The following is an 18,087-nucleotide window of genomic DNA, read 5'->3' as shown; positions in this document are numbered from 1 at the left end:
ATGACTTTCAAATTTCCCAACTTTCCGAATGGTTTTCATAACTTTTTTTTGCACATAAACCTGACGCAGACTGAGTTGCATCAAACCTGATACCAACTATTTAAATCCGTTGCTCCGTTCTTGAGTTAAATCGTGAGGAACGGACACTTCATCATTTTTATTTATATAGATATACAAGATTTGCTAAAAAATGACTTTCAAATTTCCCAACTTTCCGAATGGTTTTCATAACTTTTTTTTGCACATAAACCAGACGCAGACTGAGTTGCATCAAACCTGATACCGACTATTTAAATCCGTTGCTCCGTTCTTGAGGTAAATCGTGAGGAACGGACACCAAATCATTTTTATTCATATAGATTTACACAAATTTTCGAGCTTTCCGCCCGTTCCGAATGTGTACTCTGTATTTAGGAATGAAAAGACGGGTGGGTAATGTCGGGGACATAACCGGAGTGACGTAGGACTATACAAAGGGGACAGCTTTTGTTAAATATATATTTTAAATATATTGTTTTATTTTCTTCTCCTACTTGAATACCTACCTATCTACCTGAAAAATGGATTAGTTTACTGTTTACTCTTTATGAATATGTTGATGGTTCTGAAAAGAACCTTTTGTATTGTGTTTTTGTTATCACTCGATATTCCCATCTTGTTCGGTTAAACCTTCCTGTTTAGCTATTGCGTTTGCCACTCGCCACAGCTTTCACAGTTGGAAAATTTCTTCCCATCCAGCTTTGTGACATGTTGTACAGTAAATTACATTCAATGCGACGTGCCGAAGCGCCACTCAGTGTCGCATTGGAGGCGATTTTAACCTGTAATTGAACATTTGCGATGACAGTGGTACAGTGTCGACTTTCAATGTGGGGTCATAATTTGGATCTCTATGTTTACAAAAATGTCCAACTAAATAAGTCGCATTACATGTGCGTCCAATTAGCTAAATGTCGAACTAATTGTAAATTACTGTACTTTCAATCTGGAAACAATTTAAGAATTGGTGAAAATTGTATAATCAGGAAAGTCCCTAACTATCAATAAGCTCAGAACAACTGCCAAATTCACATACTCATCAGATCCTGGCAAACAAATTATGGAAAAATCAATTTGTGTTTTATTATTATTTTGGATAAAGTTTTAGAAAGCATTGAACTGTATTTCCTAAACTCTTTTTTGGAAGGTTTAATGGCCCTGAAAAGCGCCTTGTTTTATGGAATGGTTCCAATTTAGAAAACTTAGTACTCGTGGTTTTGAAAAAAAAACATTTCGAACGCCCTCGATGCCGCCTTGTTCTGGATTTGCCACCAAAGCAGTTTGTATAAAGAACAAACTTTTTTTCTTCTGCTACCTGATGCCGATTTGCGATTGCGTTTGCCACTCGCCACTCGCTGCAACTGCCTGTTGTTGTCTTGATGTCCACCGAACCGAATGTGTTCTGTTCCGAATGCGGGTTTTCTTATCGTCGCGAGCAGCTTTGCCAGCTAACTCGATCACTCGATCACCCTTGCGGGGAACTCCAGATCAACACGGTTCGAGCGGGATTTTGCCTTTCCCTTCACTTTTCCTCCTTTACCATGTCCAGACATGGCTGCTTGGGTTGGTTTGTTGATGTGTTGTGATGCGAACCGATGTGGTGTACGGTTTGAATGAGAATGATCGTTACGGCAGCGAAGCGGGGATTTTTAAGCTGACTGGCTGGCTCGAGAATGACGCATGTGTGAGACTGCGACCAATGTTTCGTTCATTTTTTTCTTTTTCCTTTCCAATCGTGCTTCATTCTATTTCGCTGCTGCTCTGGTTGCCCGTTTTGGTCGGTACGATTTGAGGAGCACAAAATGGACCAATCAAAAATGGGCACATAGTGCATTTTGACAATGCTTGATATTTCACAATTATTCAATTATTTATCTCAAGAAAAATGAAATGTTATTCGTTATGATAGATGCGTAGATATATGTCCTATCAATTTATGCAATAACCTTTGCGATCTATTGAGAAATGCTCGAGTTATAAGCGTTCCAAATCTTGCATTTTTTCCTACTTGTTCAGTGGCTAGATTTCCATTTCACCTCCTATATCTTCCGGTTAGACGTAGTCCTACGTCAAAATGTTGAGCTGACTGAGAATGCTACCCAACCCAACAAACATTTTATCGTATAACTAGCGTATATACAATATGTTTGCCGATTTTGCGTATTAATCTGTTTCTTAAATAAAGCGATGTCTTAGATAAAGGCCATCCCAACCAAACAAACCAAACACTAAATCAACCTTCTGGGACCTGAGTGGCAATGAAGGTATGGGAAAATATAATCATCGAATTTAAAGAACTGACCATGTACATTTTATTTATTGACCCAAAAAAAATACCTGTGCAAAGTTCCAGCTCAATCGGACATGATTTAGGGGTGCCTCAAAATGCTCAAAGTTTTGATTGTTTGACCCTCGAAAATCTCCCAAGGAGGAAGTTCATGAAAATATATATTATATTGGGAATTTGACAAATCAAGATCCGATCGAGACATCTGATCGTGATTTAGGAAGGCAAATTAGTCTCCAGATCAGCAGGCCCGTTGCGTGTTCGAGTAGGCTGGAGTAATTCAATAAGGATTTTTTTCTGCTTCCTAAGCATATCTGAGAATTCTCGCGTAACTTTTGAAAAGGTCCTATGTAACATTTACGTTGACTCGAGAAAAACGAAGCTGAAGACCGGGACGTTGTTCCGCAAATTGTTTGAACAGGAATCGATCTTCGTCACTGTTTCCACCACTAGCAGCCAATAATAACTCTAGAAAACCAATCGTAACTGTTGTTCCGTGATTTAAGTTTAAAGTTGATGCCTCAAAGCGAAAAACGGTACATTTGTCATTTGACTGACCGCGTTTGAACATTGGAAAAAATACGTTGCATGATAAGAATTTGAAAATAACTACTGAACCACAATCCAAATACTTTCACTTCGTGCTAAAGGCAGTGTATTATTATCAACACTCGTTGAATTACGCTAAAAGCGATAAGAACACCGGAAGGAAACAAAAACTCTAAATGACCGAAGTACAATTTTATGTTGTTTTGATTGCTTTGTTACTTCGGACATTTCAAGCATCAGAGGAAAGTGGCGTCTGAAGTAACTGTCGAATGCTTAAAATCCAAATCTGTACGCTGGACATTTTTTGTATCGGTGATTAAAAGGTGAAAAGGATAGATACTTGAACGATTGTTTTTGTAATACAGTCAAAAGCTAATAGTGTGCATCCATTAACTCGATTCGTTTACATTTCTTACATAATACCTTTTCAAAAGTTACGCGAGAATTGTCTTACGAGGATCTTGATCATCCCCAGCAAACATTAAATCGTATAACTTTTGCACATGCTAGATCGCATATAAATTCGTATCAAAGTAGAAAATATCATATGCATAATGTGCATCCGAAATCGTATAAAACGCAAAACATTATTTTCTATATAATTGATGGATTAAGAGGTATTTCGGTAGAACGATCATCCTAGTATCGCGATATGCACTTTCTATCAATTTTATATACCATTTGTGTGATTTCTATTACCGAGGAATCACTCAACACGCTCTGCGAAGCCGAATCGCCGAATCGGTACCGTTGCTATGTCAAATGGGGCGATGCTTGTTGCTGTACAACTGGAGATGGGTAACGTGCTTGTGTGTGTGTGCATCAAGTATATGCATAAAACGTGGGATATTACTGTGAGGGATAACAGGCGATATCGGCTAGGTTGTTATTATAGCTTATGGTGCCACACACCATTGTCGGATCAAATCGATTTCGTATGTTATTAGGAATTTTAGTTTGAGTAAGAGAGTGGAAGACCCAGCGAAGATTAAATCGTACAAAACGCCATAATTGGAAGTGATATACATACATCCAAGACACATTTGGATGATATATAATGCATGTAACTGGTATATACACGCAAAAGTGGAGGCGATATACGTATATGCCATATTTTATACGCATGGAGCCTCCGGAATTTGCAATACGCTCACCTTGTAATGGGCAAATGTGGACGTTTGGATTTGACAGGATCCGAACAATTGCTCTCCATCTTCTTCCGATGAGAGCGAATAATGACATGGGCGGCACCGATTCTTCCGTCGATATGTACGAATCATGCAAAGTTGGCTCCTCTCATATTTCACTTCCCATCGTACAATCTGCGGATAATTCCATTTTCACATCCAAGCAAAATCTGGTTCATCTTTGGATGCCAATGAGTCCGAATTACATGTGAATAAGTAATTGGAGTAAGCGTTTCCAAAGTCACTATATTGAAAAATAACAAATTAGCTACTTTTGTTTCTGTTTTGGTTTCACAGATGTCTGACTGTGAAATCCAATCACCGATCGTGTACCGGAATAAAGGTGCTTGAAGACTTGATTTTGGCTATCACCCTTATTCCGGATCCCGAACGGGTTTGAAATTAGCAAAAAGATCGACTTCGAATTATTTCGAAATTTGTTTTTCATCAACACAAGGATGCCAAATTTGCAGACATGCTCGTAATTTTACTGATATTTTATTATTGTTGAAAACTCTATTCTGTTTTAGACAAATATTTTCAGTTGCAGACTGCAGGGATATGGTGTTTCTTTTCTTTATGGATTGGGTCAATTCTCTGCGTTTCTTTTGCGATTCTCGTGGTTACAAAGGTAGCTAGTAGATATTTATACGTTCGAGATTTTCGTCGCAGACTTTCAAAAAAATCATCTGGCAATCATCTGGCACGACATTTACTCTGACAAAGGCCAAAACGAAAACAACAATTTGTGAACGGTTTTCATTAGCGGATAGTTCTAGACTTTTGCAGTGCGGACTTTCACAGTAAATTTTTTTGAATGTTTTACAAATAGATCAAAATGGCTCGAATATATGTATATTGTTTTTCTTAAATATCGATTGTTTGCTTTGTGAAATGTAAAATGCTGTTACATTTGAAAATGTAAAGCATTGCCCAATTTTGGTTATAACTGTTATGACTGTTTAAAACTTTCAATTTTTCAGATGCCAGAACCAACCGGAGCTGTGGAAACATTTGCGTTCCAGGCTGAAATCGCTCAGCTGATATGGCTGATATGCGTGAATTGATCTCTTCGGAATTGATTGAACTCTTCGGATGCTCTCGAAAAAATTCGTTATGAATACAATAATGTTGGATCAGACTATCATCGATACTGGTATCGGAATGACCAAAGCCGATCAGGTCAATAAGCTTGGTACGATTACCAACTCCGAAACGAAAGCGTTTATAGAAACTTTACAAACCGGAGCCGACATGTGTCTCAAATGATTCCGACAGATCGCCACCCTGTTATATGTGCATCGCACACCGTTCATTATTACCTGAATCAGACTTGTCAACATTCGAGAAGGCCGTGTTTTTAAATGATTCTCCATAGCTGTAAGAACGCGAGAGGAAAACAAAAAATCTAATGTTATTCATTATATGGATACAATTTATTTGAAATTTTATCAGAAATAAATCAGCTTCGCGAGGCACTTAGGTGCACATTCTTTTAATGTTTTTTTTGTTTACAAAAAGTTGATAATAAAAATCTAATAAATGCACTTTTATCCTGATCAATCACTGACTCCATAAGACACATACTCTGTTGTACACAAAATTTGGAAGCACTTTTTATTACATTTTCCAACTAAACCTTACAGTTTTTCAATCAGGATGTAAGAATGGCCACCACCTTCATTGCAGATCGATGCACAGTCTGGCCAGTCTTAAGATTGTACGCCAAATGAGTGACCAAACAAGCGGCCGACATTCTGATAGGATGATTGGCGACTACGACAACCGAGAAGGCATCGTTAAATTCCCACATAGTGACATCCTCTTTGCAAATACCGGTCTGCTGGAGTTATTTAGGAATTGGTAGCATGTGCTATTAGAAAATAAATTGGAACGATTTCGGCATCGGAGAATCCAATAATGCGAGCCAATCATTTGCACTTTAGCTTTTCGGCCACTTCGGCTGTCATAAAAATCGTAGCCGAAGCACCATCATTCGGAGTAGATGCATTTCTAGCGGTGACGGTTTTACTCTCACCTGAAATACTGTACACAATTGACTGAATTTGTAAGAAATAATTCGTTTATATCACTTATCTCCGCTAACAACAGGCCCTATTATAGAAATCGAATCGAGGATTCGATACAATCACTATCACTATCACACCGAGTAAAATCTGGAATTATAGAAATCGAGGAAAACAGCTCGATTCGTTACTCTGCTCGAATGTCAGTGGCAGTAATGAAATATTTTGAAACGAGTTTGAAATGTTTCACAAAGCACTATAGAAAGGATGCCAAATCTTTTTTTGAGATATCGGCTATGAAAATTATAAATATCTGTATTTCCAAAAGTGGTAATATGGTTATGTTTTGGAGAAAACTGATATTCCCTCTACGAATGAAGCTTAATGGGTGTAATGCATGCATGGATGTGTAATAAAAACGACTTCATGGAACAATTTGCTTCAAAAAAAATATAATTATTAGAAAATGAAATGAATTCCGTAAGAAGTCACGCATGAATTCCACTTTTTTTTAGCAAAACATTTTTTTTGCATGTAATTTTCCTTTAGCGTCGATTTCTCGTTGTAGCGGCGTCATTAGCTTAATTGTATTAGGCCACCACCTGTGGCCATAAATTTTCGCATGTTATGTGCTAGTGTTTTCTTTACCTTTCACCTCATGTCAATCTAAATCTGTAATTTAAAAAAAATCATTATTGTTTTGCAAGACATTTCAGCTTTTGCATATGGTATAGAAAGTTTGGTATAGTATAGCAATAAAAAAGAAAATTACTGACAAAAGTAACACGTACTAATGTATGCTAGCAGGAATATGCAATTTTAGGTAGGTAGGAAATACGGTTGATAGTAATTCAAAGAATATGATAAAATTTACTTATGAAGTTATAAGTATCGTAGAAGAAATACTTACTTTCTGCCATTCTGAACCAAGACACATTGATGGTCTCAGTGCATCAATCTCCTCACTGAATTCCTCCCATTTTTCCTTAACAGGGATTCTATTTGAACTGCCTCCAAAAAAACTCGAGCAATGTTTACATTCGCTTTCATTGGTTCAACGAGTCGTACTAGTGGTGATTTGTCTGTCCACTCATTTTCAGCCACTGAAATATGCACTGGAAGTAAATTCTGCATTGTAATTTATAACATGATTAATATAAATAATGATGGATTGAACACTTACCTTGTATAGACTATTCTGGCAGCACCGTAAAACAAATACTGATCAAAACAAACGAACATTTGTTGAAAATTGCATATATTTAAGCGTTTCTGAAATGTTTCCCAAAGGAAAGTATCAGGGACGCAAACCAAAACAAAATAATTCTCTGAAGATATGCAAAAAGCGTACCAAACAATTCGAAAATTTCTGACACTTGCATCGATAGCTATCACTCGCTCGGTGCTATCGAATTTCTCGATTTCTATAATAGTAAAATAGAGCTAACGAGCAAAATTCTTATCGCCTCGATTTCTATAATAGGGCCCAACATCTGGATTGCCGCGCTTCCCAGGGATGGTCACAGGCGTTATTCCTGCATCAAAAATCTTTGCAAACCAAGCTGCAGTACTTCGTTTGTAGCTGTTCAGAACGAATTCATCCTGATCCTGGCAGTAGATACCTATTTTTATCGCAGTATTTTCCGCGCAATTCCCCATGTGGAATTTGTTGTAAACATCGATCAGGCCGTAGAACACAATACCGTCCTGCATGGTGCATTCGACATTGACTCCATTTCTCCCGCCGGTACAACATCTTGTTGGGCCAGCGTCAACGCTTGCGCTCCCAGCATAATGCTTTTCATTCCGGATGAGCACACTTTATTAATAGTTGTGCAGATTGTGCTTTTTTGAAGCCCTGCGAAAGTGACCGCTTGCCTATCAGGAACCTGGTCCAATCCAGCAGCGTTAACATTACTCATACAAACTTCCTGTATGTCTCATTTTGTGTTTGTTTTGGTATCACAGTTGTCTGACAGCTGCGATGAAAGTTCGATATTCGAAATTCACCGCCCTTTAGGATTTGAGGCGAACGGGTAGAATGCAAAATATTGGAACTCGAACGGATTGTGAAACTCAATCAATCCAATCGCCGATCGTGAGCCGGAATGAGGGTGTACCAATTTGGTTACACATGGGATGATCTGATTTAAGTGTGTACGTAGTGATCCCCGATTTTTGAAATAAATCGTTCATCAGCTAATCGAATAGTTTTCAGTAGTTTCCCACAATCCAATCGACGAAAAAATCATCGACCTAACATCGACCGTAACGCTGGTGCCTATTCGGTACGATGTTGACATCTGGATACGCCATTAGTTTGTATGAGAGAAACTATTCTCTATCAGATTAGTCGGCCCGAAGGCAGTTTTAAATTGGTAAAATTTGTATGAAAATTGTTTCTTGGCGTTATTTATCTACTTGAAGTACGTTTTCCTGACCTTAGTTTAAATTATTTTCTATAAATTTTCAGATATTCTCACAAAAACTTACCTTTATAATATAAAATTATCTTTAGGCATAATTTTTGTATGACGTTTTTTCATCACTTGCATGCAATAGTGATTTTCATTTACATTGAGTACTAATTTCATTTGAGAAAAATAATGTTCATTCATAATTTTTATTTTAAGTGTTTATTCCTTTTGAAAATCCATACTGTCATGCCTACTCCCAAAATACGTAACATCGAAAATTCTTTGGTCGAAAATACAGAATGATTAACAAAACGAATCGGCATCACTTTTTCTTCAACGATGAACTGTCATCTCACACCAAAACAACCGGATCATATAACTGGTGAGCATGGAATCAGAGAAGAGAAGTGGAACTTGAGAGAAAAAAGTGGCAACGATTTGTGGCAAGAAAATGTAAACAGTGAAAAAATTGACAGATAGTTTACGCTCTACAAATTGAACATAATGTTAAGATGTCTCTAAAAGGGTGGGAGACATCATATATAAGGTGGGAGATTCGTATATAATGTTACTAATGTTAGCATCACCATGATAAACACGGCGAATGGGATAGAAATTACGAACTGAAATTGAATAAAATATACATATAGACGCTACAACGCAGTGGATAGATATTATAATGCATTTTTATCGGTTTATGTATAATGCATTATCAAAATAAATCCACATGTATTGTAATCATAACTTGCTGTGCTATTCATAACAACATTTATGATCGTATTCCACCAATGATGACAAATGTGTAATTTACGAATGAAGCTTCACCATAGAAACTGAACATTGAATAAAAAAAATTAAAATGTGGAAAGAACATCAGTTGAAATATTTTAAAGCATTCTCATCGGAATAAATTGAATGATACAATAATTATACGACTAAATAATGTAGGTACGCTTAAAAAATAACATAAAAATATGATTTCTGAATATTTTTTTTCAGTTTTGAACACACCCCATAAAAAGCTATTTTTATTTTTTTAAATACCCTCTGTTGGTATTGTATCTAGAATTTACAAGGTAATAAAACGTTAACGTCAATTAGTTTCTAGTAATCAGTTTTTTAGTTGCAGGGGAAATTAACACCAAACTATATTTTTTTAGTATTATATATAGATTCCATGCCAAACTGACATAGTGGTTCTCAGATTTTCGTGTAGATTGGTAGTTTTGTTCCTTTTCGTTAAATATTAGATCCCATTCCATTTTAGGGTGGTTCAAAAAATCTAGTTTCCTCCTTTTTTCCAAAAATATTTTTTTTTAGATTCATATCTTTTGAACTACTAAACCGATTCACATGATCGACATATCAAATTGGCCAGTTAGCCAGTTTTGACGTAGGACTACGTCTAACCGGAAGATATAGGGGGTGAAATGTAAATCTAGGCACTGAACAAGTAGGAAAAAATGCAAGATTTGGAACGCTTATAACTCGAGCATTTCTCAATAGATCGCAAAGGTTTTTGCATCAATTGATAGGAAATATATCTACGCATCTATCATAACGAATAACATTTCATTTTTCTTGAGATAAATAATTGAATAATTGTGAAGTATCAAGCATTGTCAAAATGCACTATGTGCCCATTTTTGATTGGTCCATTTTGTGCTCCTCAAATCGTACCGACCAAAACGGGCAACCAGAGCAGCAGCGAAATAGAATGAAGCACGATTGGAAAGGAAAAAGAAAAAAATGAACGAAACGTTGGTCGCAGTTTCACACATGCGTAATTCTCGAGCCAGCCAGTCAGCTTAAAAATCCCCGCTCCGCTGCCGTAACGATCATTCTCATTCAAACCGTACACCACATCGGTTCGCATCACAACACATCAACAAACCAACCCAAGCAGCCATGTCTGGACATGGTAAAGGAGGAAAAGTGAAGGGAAAGGCAAAATCCCGCTCGAACCGTGTTGATTTGGAGTTCCCCGCAAGGGTAGCTAGGCCGAGCGCGTTAGTACCAGTGCACCAGTCCATCTAGCCTGCGTTATATAGTTTCGGCCGCCGAAGTGATCGAGTTAGCTGGCAAAGCTGCTCGCGACGATAAGAAAATCCGCATTCGGAACAGAACACATTCGGTTCGGTGGACATTAAGACAACAGGCAGTTGCAGCGAGTGGCAAACGCAATCGCAAAACGGCATCAGGTAGCAGAAGAAAAAAGTTTGTTCTTTATACAAACTGCTTTGGTGGCAAATCCAGAACAAGGCGGCAACGAGGGCGTTCGAAAATGGTTTTTTTCAAAACCACGAGTACTAAGTTTTCTAAATTTGAACCATTCCATAAAACAAGGCGCTTTTCAGGGCCATTAAACCTTCCAAAAAAGAGTTTAGGAAATACAGTTCAATGCTTTCTAAAACATTATCCAAAATAATAATAAAACACAAATTGATTTTTTCATAATTTGTTTGCCAGGATCTGATGAGTATGTGAATTTGGCAGTTGTGCTGAGCTTATTGATAGTTGGGGACTTTCCTGATTATTCAATTTTCACCAATTCTTAAATTGTTTCCAGATTGAGAGTACAGTAATTTACAATTAGTTCGAAATTTAGCTAATTGGACGGACATGTAATGCGACTTATTTAGTTGGACATTTTTGTAAACATAGAGATCCAAATTATGACCCCACATTGAAAGTCGACACTGTACCACTGTCATCGCAAATGTTCAATTACAGATTAAAATCGCCTCCAATGCGATACTGAGTGGCGCTTCGGCACGTCGCATTGAATGTAATTTACTGTACAACATGTCACTAAGCTGGATGGGAAGAAATTTTCCAACTGTGAAAGCTGTGGCGAGTGGCAAACGCAATAGCTAAACAGGAAGGTTTAACCGAACAAGATGGGAATATCGAGTGATAACAAAAACACAACACCAAAGGTTCTTCTCAGAACCATCAATATATTCATAAAGAGTAAACAGTAAACTAATCCATTTTTCAGGTAGATAGGTAGGTATTCACGTAGGAGAAGAAAATAAAACAATATATTTAAAATATATATATAACAAAAGCTGTCCCCTTTGTATAGTCCTACGTCACTCCGGTTATGTCCCCGACATTACCCACCCGTCTTTTTTATTAAATACTATACTTGCAAAAAAAAAATTGTTTTCTTGATTATTGATCGTAATTGTTCTTTATAGTTTTCATTCAAGGGCGCTATGTTTTTTTATATTTTTTTCTCGAAAGCTGAGGATTTTTTAGATAACATATCCAAAAATGTGTTCTTCGCTTTTAAATTATGATTTTTCAAAATTAACCGATGGTTCAAAAAATCATTTTTCTCCTTTTTTCCAAAAATGACGTTTTTTAAAAATTCATAACTTTTATCTACTGAATCGATTCATATAATCGACATAGTTAATTTGAGTCAATAATTTCACACGTGCAAAAAATTTTTTTTTGATTTATGAAAAACAGATACAATTATTAATCACGAAAACAAAAATAATTTTTACGCAAGTGCAATATTTTTCCAAAATTTATTTTTCGTTTTATTATTTCTCGAAAAACTCTGAATTCTTGGCTTTAATTTGATATATCGATCGTCTGAATCACTCTAGCAGTTCAAATGTAATGAATTTTTGAAAATAGGAAAAAGGGGAAGCAATTAATATTCCGAACTATCGGTTAACTCTAAAAAATTATAACTCAAAAAAGGAAAAAGAATATATCTTATTCTGAGTAAAAAATATAAAAATATAAAAATATAAAAATATAAAAAAATCCTCAGTTTTCAATAAAAAATATAGAAAAATATAGCGCCGTTGGTCCCGAGACCATGTAAACTATAAAAACGGATACAATCAAGAATTACGAAAACAAAATCCAAATTTCTTGGAAGTTTGATATTTTTCCAAAAAGACTAGCTAATTTACTTCAATTTGATGTATCGATCATCTGAATCGGCTTAGTGGTTCAAAAGTTATGAGTTTTTGATAAAAGTCATTTTGGGAAAAAGTGAAAAAATCGAATCACCCAAAAAAATAATAATACAGGTTCAATGTTTTACCATAACGAAAACAAGCTACCAATTTTCCAAAAATCTGAAAACCAATATATCAGTTTGGCATGGAATGGCTGAAGTAATACTGCAATAGTTCACAAATTTCAAAGTTCGCGTTTTTCTTGTTGTTTTTCATGTCTATTAGTGCGGCCATAATAATAATTAGAATTACTGCATTTGGATTGATGCTAGACAATATCGTTAACTTCCTTGAATAGTTGATGTGATATAATTCACTTTATATGTATATATATATATATATATATATATATATATATATATATATATATATATATATATATATATATATATATATATATATATATATATATATATATATATATATATATATATATATATATATATATATATATATATTAATAAATGTTTTCAAACGAATACATTTGTCAACTGCAAAACTGATTACTTTTATACTGTGCCTTCATTTTTTTAGTTTAACGTTCAAAGACCCTTCGATAAAAATGGCATTGGAACAACATAGTAAAACTGACATACAATTATGACAGATGATTGCTTTTTGATTGGCGCGTGCTCCAACTGGTGAACCGCCAATTAAAAGGCACTCCAACTAAAAAAACGCCAATAAGCAAATGGTACTGTAAAACTGTGAAAAATATATTAAAAATATACAATCTAAGACTCTTTTTGTCGTTTATGAGATTGTTTTTTTTAAAGTTACTGCTTGGCATGTTTGCGGATAACGGAAAGATATGATATGTTGGTTTGCACATGCCACTAGGGCCTTTTGCTGATTAAGTAAGTAAGATTTCTTACAAAACGTCATAACTTTACAACCATTGAGTGGATTTCAAAAATCGTCATATCAAATGAAATCTTACTCTTGTATGAATCAACCTTAATCTGTCATTCACACAAACTCAAAAATTAAAAACTACAGAAAAACTTTAGTTATAACGCTTAGAGAATTTGCGACTTAATTTTCCACAATTCACTCTTTCACACCAAATTTTTATCTTGTCGCAATTTTAAACCTCTCAAATTGAATTGTTAAAATGATTATAATAAAAATCATTATTTTGAAAACAGATAGCAAACCTTTTAACTCTCATATGACACTATAATTTTATCTAAATAGAATGTTCCGAAAGCTTGTTTTCGATTTTCAAAAGAAGGGAAAAGAGATCTGCATGGTGGGGTACGATTACGGATTTGAGTCACTGTATGTGTGTCAAGGAGAAAAAGGAGCTGAAATTCGAATCGTCAATCCAGACAACCCGAATGCACCGATTGCATTATATATCTTGTTTATATTTTATATGCATTTTGTATTTTTTTTGAATAAAATTATTAAAATCGATCAATGTTTTTCCTTTTCATGTTTCATAACAAACCAATACAAACAAGTGACGATCAGTGTTAGAAAAAGCGCTGCAAGCAGGTAGACGCCTTGCACATGTTGACAAAAAAGTGGCGACAAGTTGTTCGATGAATGTATATAAAAGGTCGATAAATCGATTGCAAGGTGGCAGCATTTGAGGTCGATTGTTGACATTTCATCGACCCAATCTTGGCAGGCAAAACGAAATGTGGGTTGTTATTCGATACGATTAATCGACCCAAATAATCGATTAATCGATTAATCGCAACACTGAGAGAAATAATTAGTTAGACTAATATTTTCCGTTTGCTAAAAAGCTATGTGGAATCAAAAAAAAGTTCATTCCGCCTGAAAATCAGTTATTATCTTTTACGCTCCCCTAAAGTCGTAAACGAAGCTCAATTCACGTTGACGGCATTGACCTTCGTTTATGAACTTAAGGGAGCGTCAATGAAAATGATTGAGCTTCAGGATAAAACTGCAGCGGCCGTACGTTTTTTTCTCTCTGCGTTTGGATCGATTAATCGACGTAAATTATTCGTTCGCTCCGATTATTGGTTGTACAATTTTCGTTCGATTAATAATCGATTTCTGTAGGAAGTATTCGATTAATCGATTAATCGAACGATTATCGGGGATCACTATGTGTATGAATGCGGAGTTTATTATTTACACGTTTCAGAAGGGTTCGCATTTTGTGACAGTTGTATCGTGAATCCATTGTTTATAAATATTAAACCTCTTTGAAAACAGCATACAATCTTTTAATCAAAAACAAAACTTATTCTCATCCATGTTGGAGCTGCGCTAAATATTGTCATAATGGATGTCTTGAAGGCAGAAATAGCACGAAAGCGCAAGTTGCTAGAAGACAGAAAGCTGGTGGTAAATTATGTTTTTTTTTTGTTTTTTTTCCGATTCAACCAATTTTATAACTTTTATAATTTATTCAACAGGACGATAAGAAAAAGTTCTTCAAACGAGGGGATCTCATAACTCAAGAAGAAGCAGAATACAAAGAGAAGTATGGCCAGGCGTCCTCTGGGAGTGGTGAAACGGAATCAAACATCGCTGATGGCGAAAAATCTCCAACGAAGGACTCCAAGTTCGACTTTCGCAACCTGCCACGCGCTGAGGTGAACCGTAAACTGCGGGAGCGGGGTGAGCCTATCCTGTTGTTTGGGGAAAGTGAAGCAGATTCACGGTATCGACTGCATCAACTGGAAATTTCTGCCCCGGAAATAAATCGTGGCTTCCGGAATGATTTCCAGGAGGCGATGGAACAGGTAGATGAAGCCTTTTTGAACGAAATTCTGACCTTGAATGGGCAAGTCGAGGGAATGAATAAGGGCAAAAATTCAAACGAAGACTTTGCGATCGATGATTCTGTCACCTATGAATCAATACAGGAGATGGCAGTTCGGCTTGGAAGGAGTGGCAAAGAGCACGACATGCACGTAATAACCACGCTTATCCAGTTCATGTTGAAGATGTGGAACGATCAGCTAAACTCGGGAACCACGGCGCAGCGAACTGCCACCAAATGGAAAATCGCCAGGGCTACTTTTGAACAGACTCGTCTTTATCTGAAACCGCTGTTGCGGAAACTTCGTAACAAATCGATTCCTGATGATATTCTGGACAGTTTGACCGACATTACGAAAAGTTTACTCAGACGAGATTACATTCATGCGAGCGATGCATACCTCACTATGGCTATTGGTAATGCGCCGTGGCCGATTGGTGTCACCATGGTTGGTATTCACGCTCGAACGGGTCGCGAGAAGATTTTCTCGAAAAATGTTGCGCACGTGATGAACGATGAAACGCAGAGAAAATATATTCAAGGCCTCAAGCGTTTGATGACAAAAATGCAGGAGTACTTCCCGACGGATCCATCGAGATGTGTGGAGTATGTCAGCAAAAAAGATTTAGTTTCATAATTATAATGACTATTTTTGTGGAAGGATATATAAAGCTTGATTGATGTATTTTATAAATAAATGTAGACTAGAAGGTACTCTTCGAGAATGGTTTTACGTGTAATTATTCTGAATAAAAATGCATGTTACATATTTCCTATAAACCACTAACATTGCGTTGCTTGATGTGTTATAGATAGGAATTCCGATACGTAAGGGGAGGGGGAGATGGTCCAAGATCAGGATTTTTTGCGTTACATAATTTGCGTGACCGATCGAAGCGTTTAAATTTTGAAATTAAATCATGCTAAGGGGTTCAAAGTAAAAAAAAGACGATTCACACGTCAGTCTACTGTAGTTCCTTCGCTCTTGCTGCAGATTTCTCAATCGCGTTCATGAGAGTTGCCCTCATGGCTCCCTTCTCTAGTTCATGAACGCCATATATTGTGGCTCCGCCTGGAGAGCAAACTTCATCCTTCAAGACGGCGGGGTGCTTTCCGGTTTCGAGTACCGTCTTGGCAGCTCCAAGAACAGTTTGGGCGGCCATCTTGATAGCCATTTCACGAGCGATGCCTTGCTTCACGCCACCATCCGCTAAGGCTTCGATTACTTCGTACACAAAAGCTGGACCACAACCAGTTAATCCGGTTATGCCGTTTATTTGTTCTTCTTTGACCTCGTAAGCCAGACCCAATTGGTTCAACATAAACTTAATGTGTTCATACAAATTCCAGGATATCTAGAAGATTTACAAGAATTTTGTAATCAAATGCGAAGCATAGTTCAATAGTTTTGCTTACCTCTGAAATTTTTCTGTCATCGAAATTCGGACAAAAAATCGTACATCCTGCTCCCACCTGCATTGGAGTGTTTGGCATTGTGCGAACAATATGTATATCCAAAAAACCGAACTCTTTAGTTAGCCTTTCAAGTGTAACTCCCGCAATAATCGACACCAGCATCTTCTTGCCGTTATACGGAAATTTTTTAGCAGCCATAAGAGACTGACTGCATGACGCCAATATGTGTGGTTTTATACAGAGAAATATTACATCGGACTCGCGGATCACTTCGCTGTTATCCGTAGTTAGCCTATCCACATCAAGAGGATTCCATTTTCTCTTTAAATTATCTAGTGTAGTGGCGGAAACCATCACTTGATTTGCTTTTACTACTCCTGTATTTGAAAGGTTTCATGTAGTGCTCCGGGAATAGTTCAATTTATATCAAACCTTTGCTTAGTAAACCAGCAGCAATAGCGTAGGCCATATTTCCGCCCCCGATAAAGCCTATTTTTACTACGGACAAATCACGAGCATCCGCATTCATTTTGAATAACCGTGATTGTTTATCAACAGATTCTTTGACGATCTAAAATAGATAAACGCAAGCACGAGACGAATTACAATCGCATATTATATTAATTCCAATGCAAATATTCGTTATCCAAAAATATAATGAGCACTCACTGCAACAACTGTAAACACGAGCTGTCTATTGACTTAAGAGTAGCGACGTTATATTTCACACGGTCGTTATCTAATCAAAACAGAACCAATCTCACGATGACCTTCGAAAATGATAGCTGGGAGCTGCTGGGAGAATAGCACGGCTTACAGAGACAAGGCTAGTTTTTTAGCGAGTAAACATTTTTTTGATGACGTCATCCGAATTTTCAGTGTAAACAGTCGCCAGTTGTATTTTGTTTTCCGACTTACGCGTAAATGTTCCTGAAATGAAAAATCGAAAATGGTTCAATGCGCTGTGAGCGGGTGTATAAATTATGAAAATGACATTATCGGACCAAAAAAGAGATTATTTCGCTTTCCGAAAAACCGAGAATTATGTTCTTTGTGGATAAATGTTTTATCAAATTATTCATGGTGTTAAATATAATCAACTATATTATCAACGCACAAACTTACAAAGCACGAAAAATAAAAAAATAAGAACACATTGTTTACTTCAACGACTCAGATGACGTCACTAAAAAGAGACTGATCCGGAGTAGCTAGCCTTGTCTCTGTAAGCCGTGGTAAATGGAAACAAACAGATTACTAAAATAAAGGCTGATTTAGACGGTGCCAGTTAGCGCGCTAGTTGTAGACTCCAATCACTAGAGTATAGTTACTTGAGCCATGTAAACACCCGGCTCCAGTTACTTGCGCAAATATCGCACAAGTAATTGACCACGCCAGCGAATAGAAAATTTTCTAGATACTGGCGCCAATAG

The 18,087-nt window shown here is 36.6% G+C and overlaps 2 protein-coding genes, 1 long non-coding RNA gene and 1 pseudogene across 3 annotated transcripts; 1 reads left to right on the top strand and 3 right to left on the bottom strand.

Moving 5' to 3' along the window:
- Window positions 1-5,621: 5,621 nt before the first annotated feature.
- LOC129780698 (acetyl-CoA acetyltransferase, mitochondrial-like) lies at window positions 5,622-8,405 on the bottom strand (annotated as a pseudogene).
- LOC129762435 (uncharacterized) lies at window positions 6,555-7,379 on the bottom strand. Its single transcript, XR_008740620.1, has 3 exons — window positions 7,273-7,379; window positions 7,000-7,204; window positions 6,555-6,761 (listed from the first exon to the last, which is right to left on the bottom strand). It is a non-coding gene; the product is annotated as an uncharacterized LOC129762435 (long non-coding RNA).
- Window positions 8,406-14,629: 6,224 nt separating the features above from the next.
- Window positions 14,630-16,025, top strand: LOC129762537 (pre-mRNA-splicing factor 18). Its single transcript, XM_055760926.1, has 2 exons — window positions 14,630-14,817; window positions 14,889-16,025. Exons 1-2 carry the CDS (start codon window positions 14,755-14,757, stop codon window positions 15,873-15,875), a joined length of 1,050 nt encoding a protein of 349 aa, XP_055616901.1. The 5' UTR covers window positions 14,630-14,754; the 3' UTR covers window positions 15,876-16,025.
- LOC129762538 (uncharacterized) lies at window positions 15,951-17,871 on the bottom strand. The gene is made up of 5 exons (XM_055760927.1): window positions 17,780-17,871; window positions 17,324-17,584; window positions 17,087-17,225; window positions 16,655-17,031; window positions 15,951-16,593 (listed from the first exon to the last, which is right to left on the bottom strand). The coding sequence occupies exons 3-5, from the start codon at window positions 17,181-17,183 to the stop codon at window positions 16,204-16,206; spliced, it is 864 nt and encodes a 287-aa protein (XP_055616902.1). The 5' UTR covers window positions 17,184-17,225; window positions 17,324-17,584; window positions 17,780-17,871; the 3' UTR covers window positions 15,951-16,203.
- Window positions 17,872-18,087: the final 216 nt, after the last annotated feature.

Source organism: Toxorhynchites rutilus, chromosome 1 (genome assembly GCF_029784135.1).
Source record: "Toxorhynchites rutilus septentrionalis strain SRP chromosome 1, ASM2978413v1, whole genome shotgun sequence".
In the NCBI taxonomy this organism is placed as follows: domain Eukaryota; kingdom Metazoa; phylum Arthropoda; class Insecta; order Diptera; family Culicidae; genus Toxorhynchites; species Toxorhynchites rutilus.
Note: the sequence above shows the minus strand (reverse complement) of the source record. Positions and strands in the feature narration are given on the sequence as shown.

Bases quoted from the DNA above. Each gene is read 5' to 3' on its own strand.
- LOC129762538 (XM_055760927.1), bottom strand. From the start codon at position 17,183: ATGAATGCGGATGCTCGTGATTTGTCCGTAGTAAAAATAGGCTTTATC. The intron at 17,032-17,086 runs GTTTGATATAAA...TTTCAAATACAG, and splicing joins TGCTGGTTTACTAAGCAAAG to GAGTAGTAAAAGCAAATCAA. The intron at 16,594-16,654 runs GTAAGCAAAACT...TAAATCTTCTAG, and splicing joins ATGACAGAAAAATTTCAGAG to ATATCCTGGAATTTGTATGA.
- LOC129762537 (XM_055760926.1), top strand. From the start codon at position 14,755: ATGGATGTCTTGAAGGCAGAAATAGCACGAAAGCGCAAGTTGCTAGAA. The intron at 14,818-14,888 runs GTAAATTATGTT...TTTATTCAACAG, and splicing joins TAGAAGACAGAAAGCTGGTG to GACGATAAGAAAAAGTTCTT.